Raw genomic sequence first — 11,726 nt, forward strand, 5'->3', positions numbered from 1 at the left:
CCCATAAAGCCAAACACACCTTAATGTTTAATGATAAAGCAATTCAATACAATCTGATAGGAAGAAGAGCTGAATAAACAACAAGCAACTCTCAGACCGTAAGGGAGTGAGCTCAGACTAGTCCCAAAAATGAGAACTAGACTTTTGGAGTCAAGAGCTCATCCCTACAACAGAAATAAAGACTAAATATAGACTTTTTTTGCTTGTCCAAAAAGTTGTGTGAAAATTATAGGCTATATAGAAAATTAATATTTTGACTTTCAAAGTAGGCTTATGTCATGATTCTGTCCTTCTTGTCATGAGTTCTCTAGTTCTAGAGGTGGGAATACAACACAGCGGGATCGTAAGCGTTCCCCATAGCGTAAGCTATACGCAATGTAAAGAGACTGACTTGAAGGGACCGTCTCGGTTACATATGTAACCTCGGTTTCGTGAAAGGAGGGAACGAGACATTGCGTACGCTGCTGGGTTGTAAATCTCAGGGTCTTATCCATGTTCGTTCAGTCGAAAGATTCTGAGTCAATGCAGCTCGGCGCCGACCTATATAGTGGGTGGCACCGCCCATAGCTCGGCGCTCGAACGTCATTGGCCGGCAAAGTTTACCGGCGCGATGCAATCAAGCTTTAGTATTTGAGGAGGAGGGGGAACCCCCCGTCTCATTCCCTCCTTTCAGGGAACCGAGGTTACATACGTAACTGAGACGTTTTCTATTGTGATAACATGCCCACAGCAGTTTCTGGTGATCTGAAACATAACATATCCTATTTTGTCTGGTTCAAAGTCACCATGACATCAAAACTGAATTGTTTCTTATGAAATTTTTGTTTATTACAAATAAATTCACCATTTATATTAGCGATAATTTAGAAATAAAATTATTAAATAATTTTTCACAGAAGAAAATATATGGCAATGTTCAGAATTCCCCCAATTGAAACTTTTATTGTGGAAACTCGACTATGATTTGATTTGTTAAAGAAATTAGTTCCATAGCAGATCAAATGAGATTTTCCATCACAGCTGTCATGAGCACACTTTCCCAAAGCTGCTGTTGACATAGCAACACAGTCAGATCCCGGAACTATTGGATGGCTTTCCTGCTGCCCAGTTCCTATAGAAGAGGTTCCATTGGTCAGACCACTCCCAAGAGTCCAAGAACAACCCAAACCAGATTGTGCCAAGATTATACAGATTTTTCTGATCATCAACACTGCAGAGGGTGATCAGATCGAGATGAATCTGTCTGCAGAAGCTCTGAGCCTCTGACCAGTTTCTATTTGCCTTTCCCCATGTGCATCTTCCAGAGCTTTCTATTGAGATGCAAAGCAAGAATAAGGTACCAACAGTAGCGGCTCGTGGCTATAAATTTAGGTGGGGCAGATTCTGGATCATATCGGACGTAGGATATATAAAATGAATTGCTTGAAGTCTAAGTTTAACATTCAAATGACTGAATACATACAGAACTCTTTTGTCTGATGTCTGGTGTCTTTGCGTAATTCAGCCTGATGGGGCGCTCGAATGTTGATTGGCAGGCTCTACCTTCACATGTTGAATGAAATCTTAAAATACACATAACAATGTTTGGTAACGCTTTAGATTACGGCCCGCAATGTACCGCATAATTAAACATGATTTACAGCGTAAGTAATTGTAACAATAATGTACCTCTACAGTACATATCTGTAGATAAAGCGGAACAATATGTACAATTTGGGGAATAAAGGGGTAAGAGTTGGGAAAATTAAAACAATATTTATGAGGGAACTGCATGCCATATTAACTCAAAATATCAACATCGATTTTGTACGTTACACATTAAAACTCATTAAAATAACTCATAATAACTCATAATTAAAAGAAATGATTTGTGACCAACAATCCTAAAATCAATCAAATAAAAATTAATCCTAAAGTCAAAAGTCAAATTTACAGTTGACAGACTGCGTGCTTCATTCTTGCTGTCACATAATTTCCCCTTATTTCGTGTTTGCTACAATAATGAAATAAGAACCTCGTACTTAATTAATATCCAAAGTAGCTTATTTATGGGTACATTGCAATTACAAAAATGTAGTGTGTGTTCACGCTAAGACTGATGTATAGCAAACTGCAGGTCATGCATACCATGTAATATTAAAATAGTTACCCCTTAGTTTTAAAATACTTAAAGTATAAAGATTTTTTTTAATTTTCTGACTTCTTCCCCAAACTTTGCATATTGTTCCCCTTTACCTACAGATATGTACTGTAGACGTACATTATTGTTACAATTAGTTACACTGTAAATTCTGTTTAACTATGCAGTACGTTGCGGGCCGTAATCTAAAGCGTTACCCAATGTTTTATTATTGTGTTTGATAATAATCAAGTTTAAAAAACAACAAAGTTCTCTGAACTGCATTGGGGACTGGGTTAATAAAACACAAACGAGCCATTTAGGTATTGTCTGTCATCATTTATTCGACCTCTTGTCATTTCAATGACTTTCTTTTTAATTTAATTAAAGATTATTATATTTAAATAAAGTATTATTATACTCAAAATAATAAATAAATATGTACATTTTTACTAGTAAAATATAGAAAATAACTGTTAACAAGAACAAACATGCTTGTATGAACAAATTCAATTAGCCCAAATACATTCTTAATACACAACAAGTGAACAAAATATATAACACTGTATTAGCGGTTTTTGGATATTTTAATGCAAATATCTTTAATATTGTTCCTTTAATGTCAAAACCAGATCCAAAACATATCAGTACCTAGACCTGCTCGGATTTAGGATACTCCCTCAACCTGGAAATCATTTCTGGACCGGCGCTGTTTTTATGTTTATGACAGCTTTTACTGTTGTAATGCAACTAACATTAATGTTACTAAATACTTTTAATGTGACTAAATTCAGACTTTATTTCAGGGTTCGGGGTGGGAAATATCCTAAATCCGAGGGTGTCTGATTTTGAAATGGTGAGCCCATAAATAAAAAGTGTCTTCCAGGTTGTTCTTCATTGAGGTAATTTCGCCACCTGCTGGCGTATTTATGTAGCCTACATTTTAAAAAATCGTCACTGTACAAATCAATGTGCGAATCATTTTGGTGAAGTCGAAATGAATGAATAACTAAAATGAATCAACCAATCAAATGCGCGCATGTGGGAGGTGTCTACCGACGTGTGCTGAACAATAACAACTTCCTGTTCCAAGTCCATTCCGTCAACGCTGTACAAAGAGTGATTTGTTACTAGTTTTGAAAGCCTGGGATATATGTGCTCTGGATTTTAAGATTCAAACCTACTAATGGACTAGTTAATGTGCCGCGTCAGGCTTTTCACGTGGAAATATTTGCAAACGAGTCTGTGGTTGTGTGTGTGTGCAGAACGTCATGCAGAATTCAGTCGAGTCTCTCGTAAATGTGTTAGAGTCCTACAGAGGAAGAGATAAAGTGGTAAGTGTTAATATTATTTATAAACAGACTATTTGCGTGTTCTGTTATACACACCTGTATCAGTAGACGTGTTGACGTCACATATACTCCTGATTACATTGCAGTAATCACTGAGATCTATGAATGTAGTGTTCTTTATTATATATAATGGATATGCTTTTAAAGCAATTATTTATGTTGTTCTTCCTTCAATTCTTTTCATTGAACAATTTAAAGCACACAGTTAATATCATGTTTTTTCTGAGTTTAGATCAGGACTCTCTGCTATGGATCTCAACTGGTCGGTGGCGTTTTAGCCAGCAAGAACACTCATTCTTCATTGGGGAAAAGTCTCCTGCTCTTGTCCGCTCAGCTGAGTCAATGCAGAACCACGCTGAGGCTCTTTGATGACCTGTCCATGCTGGCGTACTCCTCGAGCTATGGGTTAGGAGCCACGGTGAGGTCACCAACCGTCTGTCAACTGTAATGCAATGTAATGTAAGAATGCACTGTATGCCACTTTGGAAAAAGCTCCTGCCAAATGCATAAAATTGAATTTTTTTGTGTGTTTCAAATTCTCAGGAGAAGGACTGTTTGCTTCGATGGATGTCCGTTCTGACTAACGTGGCGGATCAGCTGTATTACCCTTGCGAACATGTCGCCTGGGCAGCAGATGCAGAGCTCATCAAAACCAAATCTGACAAGTGGTGGGTGCTGAGCACGGTCCTTTGGGGTTCGTCCCTCTTTTTGAGCATCCTCAGGTAAAGGCATTTATACAGTGGGATCCAAAAGTGTGAGACCTTAAAAATCAGTGTTTTGTTACCAATACATACAGTAAATAAAAATAAATATCCAGAACATTTTAGGATTCGCTGAATTTCGTTTAGATCTCTCAGACTCATTCAGCTTCTGAAGAGGAAAGTGCGGAAGTGCCAGAGGTCAGACTCTGAAAGCAGGTGGGTTTTTACTTTGATGCACATATGCCCGGTTTCACAGATAAGTGCTAGTCCCAGACTGAAATGAATGTTTGAGTTGTCTTAACTAAAAGTAACTTGCCCTGGCATATCTTAAAATAGATCAGTGCCATTGTTTTTTCTCAAAATGCACAACAGTAATATTTGTATCTAAGGTATTTTTATAAAAGCAACTTAAATATCGTAATTGAACTAAGGCATAGTCTGGGCTTAAGCTAAGTCTTGTCTGTAAAACCGGCCATAAAGTTTAGGTCTGAATGTTGGAGTATAATAGTACTTTCATCTGACTGATTAATAGGGAGGAAGTGTTTGCCCATAAAGCTACACTCCGGAGACAGATCAGAGCGGAAGTGTTCAGTATGCTGAGCAGCCTGGCAGACCTCAGCAATGCCATTCATTGGATGCCGCCTGGATTTCTGTGGGCTGGACGCTTTCCTCCTTGGCTGGTGGGACTGATGGGAACAACCTCCTCTCTGATTGGCATTCTCCAGATGAGCTGTAGTGAGCAAGGAGCATGACTGATGACTGATGAATTGTCGGATAGTTTTACAGTTACAGATTAGTAACTATGTTGATTTTAGATTGGTTAATAACATGCCTTTAAATGACTGACTGTGAATCATATCCATCATGGAGATACAGCATAACAGCAATTGTATGAGTAATTTATACAGGATAACTGACAAATCAGTATTTTTCTTATTTAGTTTAGTTCAATTTTACACTAAAATACATTATTTAATTGTATATAAATTAATGTCTGTGAATATGTATAAATCATGCAGATGCTTATTACTCGATGTAAATATGATTTAAATTTAACTGCAAAATAAATTATTTTTACACGATTCTCCTTGATGTGAAGATGGTATTAGCGAGGTTTAGTGTGTACTGTGACGTTTTAAAACACTATTCACAATAAAAGTTATTCGGACAAGTTGAATGAAGATGGGATAGATTAGTTATGTCTTGGCGTGTCTTGTGTGCGCACGCGCAGTGGGGATGTTCCGAAGGACGTCGAAGTTTTGCTGTGCAGAAGAATAGCGCAGTGAAAACGGATTGAAGTTCTGTTCTCAACTAAATGAGGTGTTTTTTAGTTAGTAGGAATGTCTTGTTGCAACACGACGAGCTTTTGACCTGCTCAAGATCCAGTCATGTACATCGCCAGACAGGATTTGTGTGATATTGACAGATGATTTATTACTGGGTGTTTGTTTGGAGTGACTGTAGGTAAGCAAGATGACATTCACGTAAAACTACAGCTCATGTGTTTCAAATATTTGTTCACTTTACATTTCTAGATTTCTCTGTTAATTTTACTCGTCATTTGAATGCTTGAATAAACATTGACCTCCGAACCTGCTGAAACAAACAATAGGAGGTATCAAATATATTCTGGATGGATTAATGGTTATTTAGAAATTAATTGGTTTTAAAGGAAACTATACTGGCCTCTTTAGGTCTCTATTTATTATGTGTATTTTATTGGTGGGATGTTATCTTGCCGATGGGAACCAATAGGACACCATTATATCCTACTGGAAAAAAAACATTTGGCTTTTATGGGAAACAGTTGATGGTTCATAATGGTATTTGTAATGAAAACCATTAAATGTATATTTTTAGTTTCAGCAGAGAATAGAGGTGTGCGTGCTTGTACTGTTTTTCACACTTGTAAGTGCAAAAACATATTTAAATACTGTATATGAAATTGTTACACATATTAAATGATACATGTTAAGCGACTATGTGGAAGTCTTAACAAATCATCATGTTATTTTAGTATGAAAACCAATTTTTGTCACATGTTTTATAACAGTACCTTGTTTTGATTTCACATCACCTACCCAAACGTTATGTGGTACAATGATTTGTTTGTCATTTTGTTTTTGTTCACTTTTTAGTTCCCTTGCTTTTATTTGTAATTATTTATTATTCTTATTTCTTAATTTGTGCAAGTCACAATAAAGAATAAACAAGTATGTCAGCTATGTTAGTGTACATGTTTTAGTAATCTGTTTTTATGTGTTTGTAGGCGTCTGTTGTTTATTTGATATTCATAAACTGTTATTTTACAATGTTTTACATGAATGAAGATTTCTCTGGAAAGGATGGATGATTTTTAAGAGATTTCCGATGATTTTTAAGAGATTTCCAATGCTCTTACTTGAGGAAGTCTAGAAGTTGTCAGACAAGGCTTACTTTGACTATACCATTGCAATGGCGGATCAGGACTTTCTCCCTGATGGAGGTTTGGGGTTTGAACATTGTTCCACACCTGCCCCTGGTGAGTCCTCCAACCCTCAATCCGAAACATCCGAAGCTCAGGAGTCACATCAGGCTGAATCCACAATCTCCCCTAGTGAAAATCTACAGAGCCCTGAGTTGGAGGATCTGGATGCCTATAACCTGATCGAGCCACCACCGCTAGACTGGAGATCCGACTCATCCAGCAATGCGGGTTCGGTCGGAGAACTTGAAAGCTGTTCGGTGGGAGAGTTTGAGGTGCTTGGATCTTTCAACACAGACTTGAGTGAAAACACAATTTCAACTGTAAGTGATATGGCAGCTCAGAACCCAACTGAAGCTTCAGACAAAACGGAAGAGCTTACAGCTCAAGAATTATGTGAGAACAAGCCTAAAACTAGTGATTTTCAAAAACAGCCAGAGAGGAAAGAGAAGCAAGAGAGAAAAATGCTGAATGAAGAAACTGAGAAAGAGACGGAGGTGAAGCGTGATCTTGACCACTCCCACATTCAAAGTCTACTCACTCAGCTCCATCTTTTTCATCCATCAACACCGATCAGTACACACTACCATCCTGATGATTCAGCCAATCATAGCACTTCGCATGACTCTTATACTCCAGCGGAGGCCAGCGCCCCCTCCTGCCAAGATTCAGAGAGGAGCATGTCTTCTGCCCTGCTCTTTTCACAGGAGTACCAGAAAGATCTTCTGCAGCTATTGGAGGACCCAGAACCCGAGGAACCAGGAACCTTTCCTCAGCTGGTTCACACACCCTTGCTGACCCCCAGCACTGAACCTCGGTCGGGATTCAGACGACAGAGCAGTGACGCAGATGAGATGATCTCCATATCTCACAGTGAAGACATCTGGCACAGACACCTGCAGGACGAGCTGCTGGTCTCAGGAATCGCGGAGGAGGATCAGTGGGCGGCATCTGAAAGTGTGATCCCAGATCAGTTGGCAGGGGAGAACACCGATGTGGTGAGAAGCTGCTGGTCTTTGTTTTTGTGTTTTTTTATGTTATAATCATCAGGTTTTGTGATGTCACCAAGATTTTTTGTTTGTTTGTTTTTAGCAGGAAGTTGAGGCACAGCCTGCGTATAAGAATGGTATGACACTCAATGCGTTTTCTAGTGGAGAAGATGTGAAAAAAAAGTGTTGTTTTGTTGTTGTTTTAAGATGAGAACGTGTTGTTTTGTTGTTGTTTTAAGTGCCAGGCCCATGTGACCCTGAAGATCTTCTGGATGGAGTGATCTTTGGGGCTAAATATCTTGGCTCTACGCAGCTGCAGTCAGAAAAGAATCCCTCCACCAACGCTCGTATGGCCCAAGCACAGGAGGCCGTGGACCGTATTAAGGTTGAAAAATTTCACTTCACTTTTCCTAAAAACCTTTTAAAATGCAAAGAAAAAACGTAACATATTGAAGACATCGTTGTTGCGTAACCAAAACTTTACTCACCCTCATGTCATCGAAAGCCTGTATGAACCGGAAACTAACCCTGTAAGCATGCAGTATTATTAAATGCATAACACACAGCTGACCACAATCTTTTTGTTTAATATTCGTTCACGTGTCTTTCTCGAATATTCAGGCACCTGAAGGGGAGTCGCAGCCTATGACTGAGGTGGATCTCTTCATCTCCACACAGAGAATCAAAGTACTGAGTGCAGACACGCAGGTCTGAAACACACACACACATTCACCTGATGGTCTCTCTGATGCTCTGACGTGTGGCTGATTTATCACGTTTTCCTCATGTTTCCAGGAGGCCATGATGGACCATTCTCTGCAGATGATTTCCTACATTGCAGACATTGGGAACATTTTGGTTCTGATGGCCCGCAGAAAGCCGGCCGGCCGCAAAACGGCAGATTCAACAGGGAGCTCTACGTCACCACCGAAGAAGTGCTGGATGATCTGCCACTTGTTTTCTTCCGATGATGTGAGAGGAGCATTTTCTCATTTCTCATCTCTTCTTCTCATTTTTGATTTACGCATAAAGTGTAAGTGTAAATGTGAGTTCTAGTGCTGCAGTAGTTTGCGCTAGGAATGAGAGACAAGGGTATTTTGACTTAAAGGGGTCATGTGGTGCGAATACGTGTTTTTCTGTGTCTTTGGTGTGTTATAAGTTTCCCTTGCATGTAATAGACACAAAAAATTGAAAGTGTGGGAACAAAAGATGCATTCTACCTAAAAGCGAATGCTCACCCAGACCTGCCTGAAACGCCTCGTGTAACCACACCTCCACAAATCTACGTCAGTTGGTGGTATGACTAAGACCGCCCAAATGTATACGCAAGTAAGGTGGGCGTACCTGTCAGTACAATTGAAGAGGAACCTGATGTTCCAACTATGGTAAGAGGCGTTACATTTCCATCACACGCTTGCAGTATTCGACCAATCACTACGCACTGGTTAACTGGCCAATCATAGCACACCTCGCTTTTCAGAGCCATGAGCTTTGTTAAAAATCTGTGCGTTTCAGAGAGGCGGGGCAAAGAGGAGATACTGTACAAACATGCACGGTATGTGGAAAATACAGCGTTTTTAAACCTTAAATTGTGTATACACATTGCATTACATATAAAACAAACCATAATATTCGTTTTAGCCGTGTCATATGACCCCTTTAAATGTATGCTAATGTAAAATATTTGTAATGAAATATTTGTTTTGCCTAATGATATTTTATAAATAATAACATGTTGATTTGTGTCTGCTTTCAGGCTCAGATCATCGCGCAGGCTATTGGTCAAGCGTTTGGTGTGGCATATCAGCAGTTTCTGTATGCTAATGGGATTAAAGCCAGTGACTTGCGGCCGGGCGAGTATAGCGATTACCTCGGCACTCAGGAGCTCTATAACGGAGACCTGGTTCACTTCTCTTGCTCTGAAAACATCAAAGAGGTATGGCTTTATTTTCCCTCTAAATGGATCTGCGCTGAAAGTTGCTGCTTTTAACATTTTTTGTGAGTTGAATATTTTAGATAGATTGCTATTAAAATGTTTACAGATTAAAGCTTCAATCCATAATGTTTGCCTCTGAATCACCATGATTGTTTGATACTGCTGCATGTAACTTGACTTTCAGCAAAACTGTACCTGACAAAATTCCCATTCTACGTTCAGGTGTGCATATCAAAGAAGCCAGGTGAGATATTAGGTGTTGCGATCGTGGAGTCTGGTTGGGGATCCATCTTGCCCACTGTGGTGGTTGCCAACCTGCTGCACGGCGGTCCTGCCGAACGCTCCGGCGAGCTGAGCATCGGGGATCGCATCATGTCTGTGAACGGCACAAGTCTGGTGGGACTCCCCATCACCACGTGCCAAAGTATCATACGAGTAAGATGAACGAAAACATAACAAAATCCATAACCGTTATATTCAAGACTGTTTGACATCTCACCTCTAGGATGTGTGGATTTTTTTATGCTCTCTAGGATCTAAAGAGTTTGGCGATTGTAAAGCTCAGCATCGTCCATTGTCCACCTGTCACCATGGCCATCATCAAGCGTCCAGACCCAAAGTACCAGTTAGGGTTCAGTGTGGAGGACGGGATTGTAAGCATCAGTTTATGACCATTTATGTAGCGGAAATTGTATCAAGTGTGTAACACATTTTGGTCATCATGATTTCTAATATAGATTTGCAGTTTAATGCGAGGAGGAATCGCTGAGCGGGGGGGCATTCGAGTTGGCCATCGCATCATTGAGATCAACGGGCAGAGTGTTGTAGCCACGCCCCATGAGAAGATCATCCAAATACTGTCCAATGCCGTAGGAGAGGTGAGATCCTCATTTGAGAAGCGCATATGAAACATAACCGATAAAGACATTTTATTTATTTTATTATTATTTACGTTTATTATTATTTTACGTTATTTTCGATACAAAGTGAATTGTAACATGCTGTTTGATCTTGAATAAAAATAAGCTTCTTATAAAATACATATTTCCTTATTAAAAAATACATGCTAAAATACACCATCTTTGGACAATGTTTTTATCGCATTTATAACAGATTCATCTGAAGACGATGCCAACATCAACATACCGTCTCCTGACTGGATTAGATCAACCTGTGTTCCTTTAAGAGGCTGCTGCTCTCAGGTTCTCACCAGCACATGCAACTTTTAATATACATATTTCAATATTTAAAACAATTGAATGGAGCTAGAGAGTGTAAATGATAAACAGATTATGGATCTCCATTTCAAAGCAGTTTAGAGACTGAAAAGCGTAAATAATTATTTAACTGCTGGTTTGTAATATGTACATTTGTCTGTGATAATGCTGCAATGCCAAGGTGCCTGAGGAGAAGACTTTTGTTTGAATGAGTTTGCATTAGAATCCACGCCTAGACTAAACATCATACATGCAAATGAAGCTTCTTGCACCTGCGCAACACTGCTGTCATGATTTCATGTTTTTAAACCCGTTCACATGCTCTTTACAGAGCTCATGATCTAGTGCCTGTTAAAACAAAATGGACCTTGATTATACCAGGTCTTTTTTTAGTTAAATAGAGATGTATATTTTAATATCTGTTGTATTGGATGTTTATTAAACATACATTTTGAAAAAAATGACTATTTATTTTGTAAGGTGTAGATGGACAACAGTAAACGGTGATTATTTAAGAAATTTGCCAGGTATAAGACAGGCGACCTGAAGCCATTACATTGCTTTTTATTTGAAATGTTTATAAATATTTTGTAAAATATTTATTCTAAAAAAAAAACGTCAGGCATGATTTTTCATGACTAAATGACTATTAATAAATACTTTCAAGAATATCACAAATTACAAACTAAAAAGTAAAACATATGAACAGCAATAAAATTGACGATGAGAATTTTGATGTGAAGAATGACGCGGGTACATTGTTCTTGAGATTAGCCCAAATATTTAGTGCTTTTATCCGGTATGACATTTCAAAACCACTAAGCTGTCAGACGTCATTACGTAACAACCTAGCTTCCGGAATGTGTGTCGCGCTGTTGTAAAACCTAAATGGGCGGGCTCTCTACGAACACCAACCGTGCGATTGGCTAAATGTTACTAGCATGAAGA

The 11,726-nt window shown here is 38.9% G+C and overlaps 2 protein-coding genes across 4 annotated transcripts; both read left to right on the forward strand.

The window, feature by feature from the left end:
• Positions 1-3,140: 3,140 nt before the first annotated feature.
• On the forward strand, positions 3,141-5,244 carry pex11g (peroxisomal biogenesis factor 11 gamma). The gene is made up of 5 exons (XM_057362301.1): positions 3,141-3,453; positions 3,704-3,889; positions 4,015-4,193; positions 4,320-4,388; positions 4,705-5,244. Exons 1-5 carry the CDS (start codon positions 3,391-3,393, stop codon positions 4,922-4,924), a joined length of 717 nt encoding a protein of 238 aa, XP_057218284.1. The 5' UTR covers positions 3,141-3,390; the 3' UTR covers positions 4,925-5,244.
• Positions 5,245-5,407: 163 nt separating this feature from the next.
• On the forward strand, positions 5,408-11,220 carry si:ch73-40i7.5 (amyloid-beta A4 precursor protein-binding family A member 3). Of its 3 annotated transcripts, none has more exons than XM_057361910.1 (11): positions 5,408-5,636; positions 6,503-7,634; positions 7,729-7,762; positions 7,865-8,010; positions 8,247-8,333; positions 8,421-8,597; positions 9,382-9,561; positions 9,784-9,996; positions 10,095-10,214; positions 10,299-10,439; positions 10,675-11,220. In XM_057361910.1, exons 2-11 carry the CDS (start codon positions 6,627-6,629, stop codon positions 10,744-10,746), a joined length of 2,178 nt encoding a protein of 725 aa, XP_057217893.1. In that variant the 5' UTR covers positions 5,408-5,636; positions 6,503-6,626; the 3' UTR covers positions 10,747-11,220. The 3 variants fall into 3 exon arrangements, with proteins under 3 accessions (XP_057217893.1, XP_057217895.1, XP_057217894.1); XM_057361912.1 differs by having other exon boundaries at positions 7,732-7,762; XM_057361911.1 differs by having other exon boundaries at positions 5,408-5,632.
• Positions 11,221-11,726: the final 506 nt, after the last annotated feature.

The sequence above is a fragment of the Triplophysa rosa genome, linkage group LG20, assembly GCF_024868665.1.
Source record: "Triplophysa rosa linkage group LG20, Trosa_1v2, whole genome shotgun sequence".
Lineage (NCBI taxonomy): Eukaryota > Metazoa > Chordata > Actinopteri > Cypriniformes > Nemacheilidae > Triplophysa > Triplophysa rosa.

Excerpts from the sequence above, each read along its gene's own strand:
- si:ch73-40i7.5 (XM_057361910.1), top strand. The coding sequence starts at position 6,627 with ATGGCGGATCAGGACTTTCTCCCTGATGGAGGTTTGGGGTTTGAACAT. Across the intron at positions 9,562-9,783 it reads GCTCTGAAAACATCAAAGAG|GTGTGCATATCAAAGAAGCC; the intron begins GTATGGCTTTAT and ends TTCTACGTTCAG. Across the intron at positions 10,215-10,298 it reads TCAGTGTGGAGGACGGGATT|ATTTGCAGTTTAATGCGAGG; the intron begins GTAAGCATCAGT and ends TTTCTAATATAG.
- pex11g (XM_057362301.1), top strand. The coding sequence starts at position 3,391 with ATGCAGAATTCAGTCGAGTCTCTCGTAAATGTGTTAGAGTCCTACAGA. Across the intron at positions 3,454-3,703 it reads ACAGAGGAAGAGATAAAGTG|ATCAGGACTCTCTGCTATGG; the intron begins GTAAGTGTTAAT and ends TTCTGAGTTTAG. Across the intron at positions 4,389-4,704 it reads AGGTCAGACTCTGAAAGCAG|GGAGGAAGTGTTTGCCCATA; the intron begins GTGGGTTTTTAC and ends ACTGATTAATAG.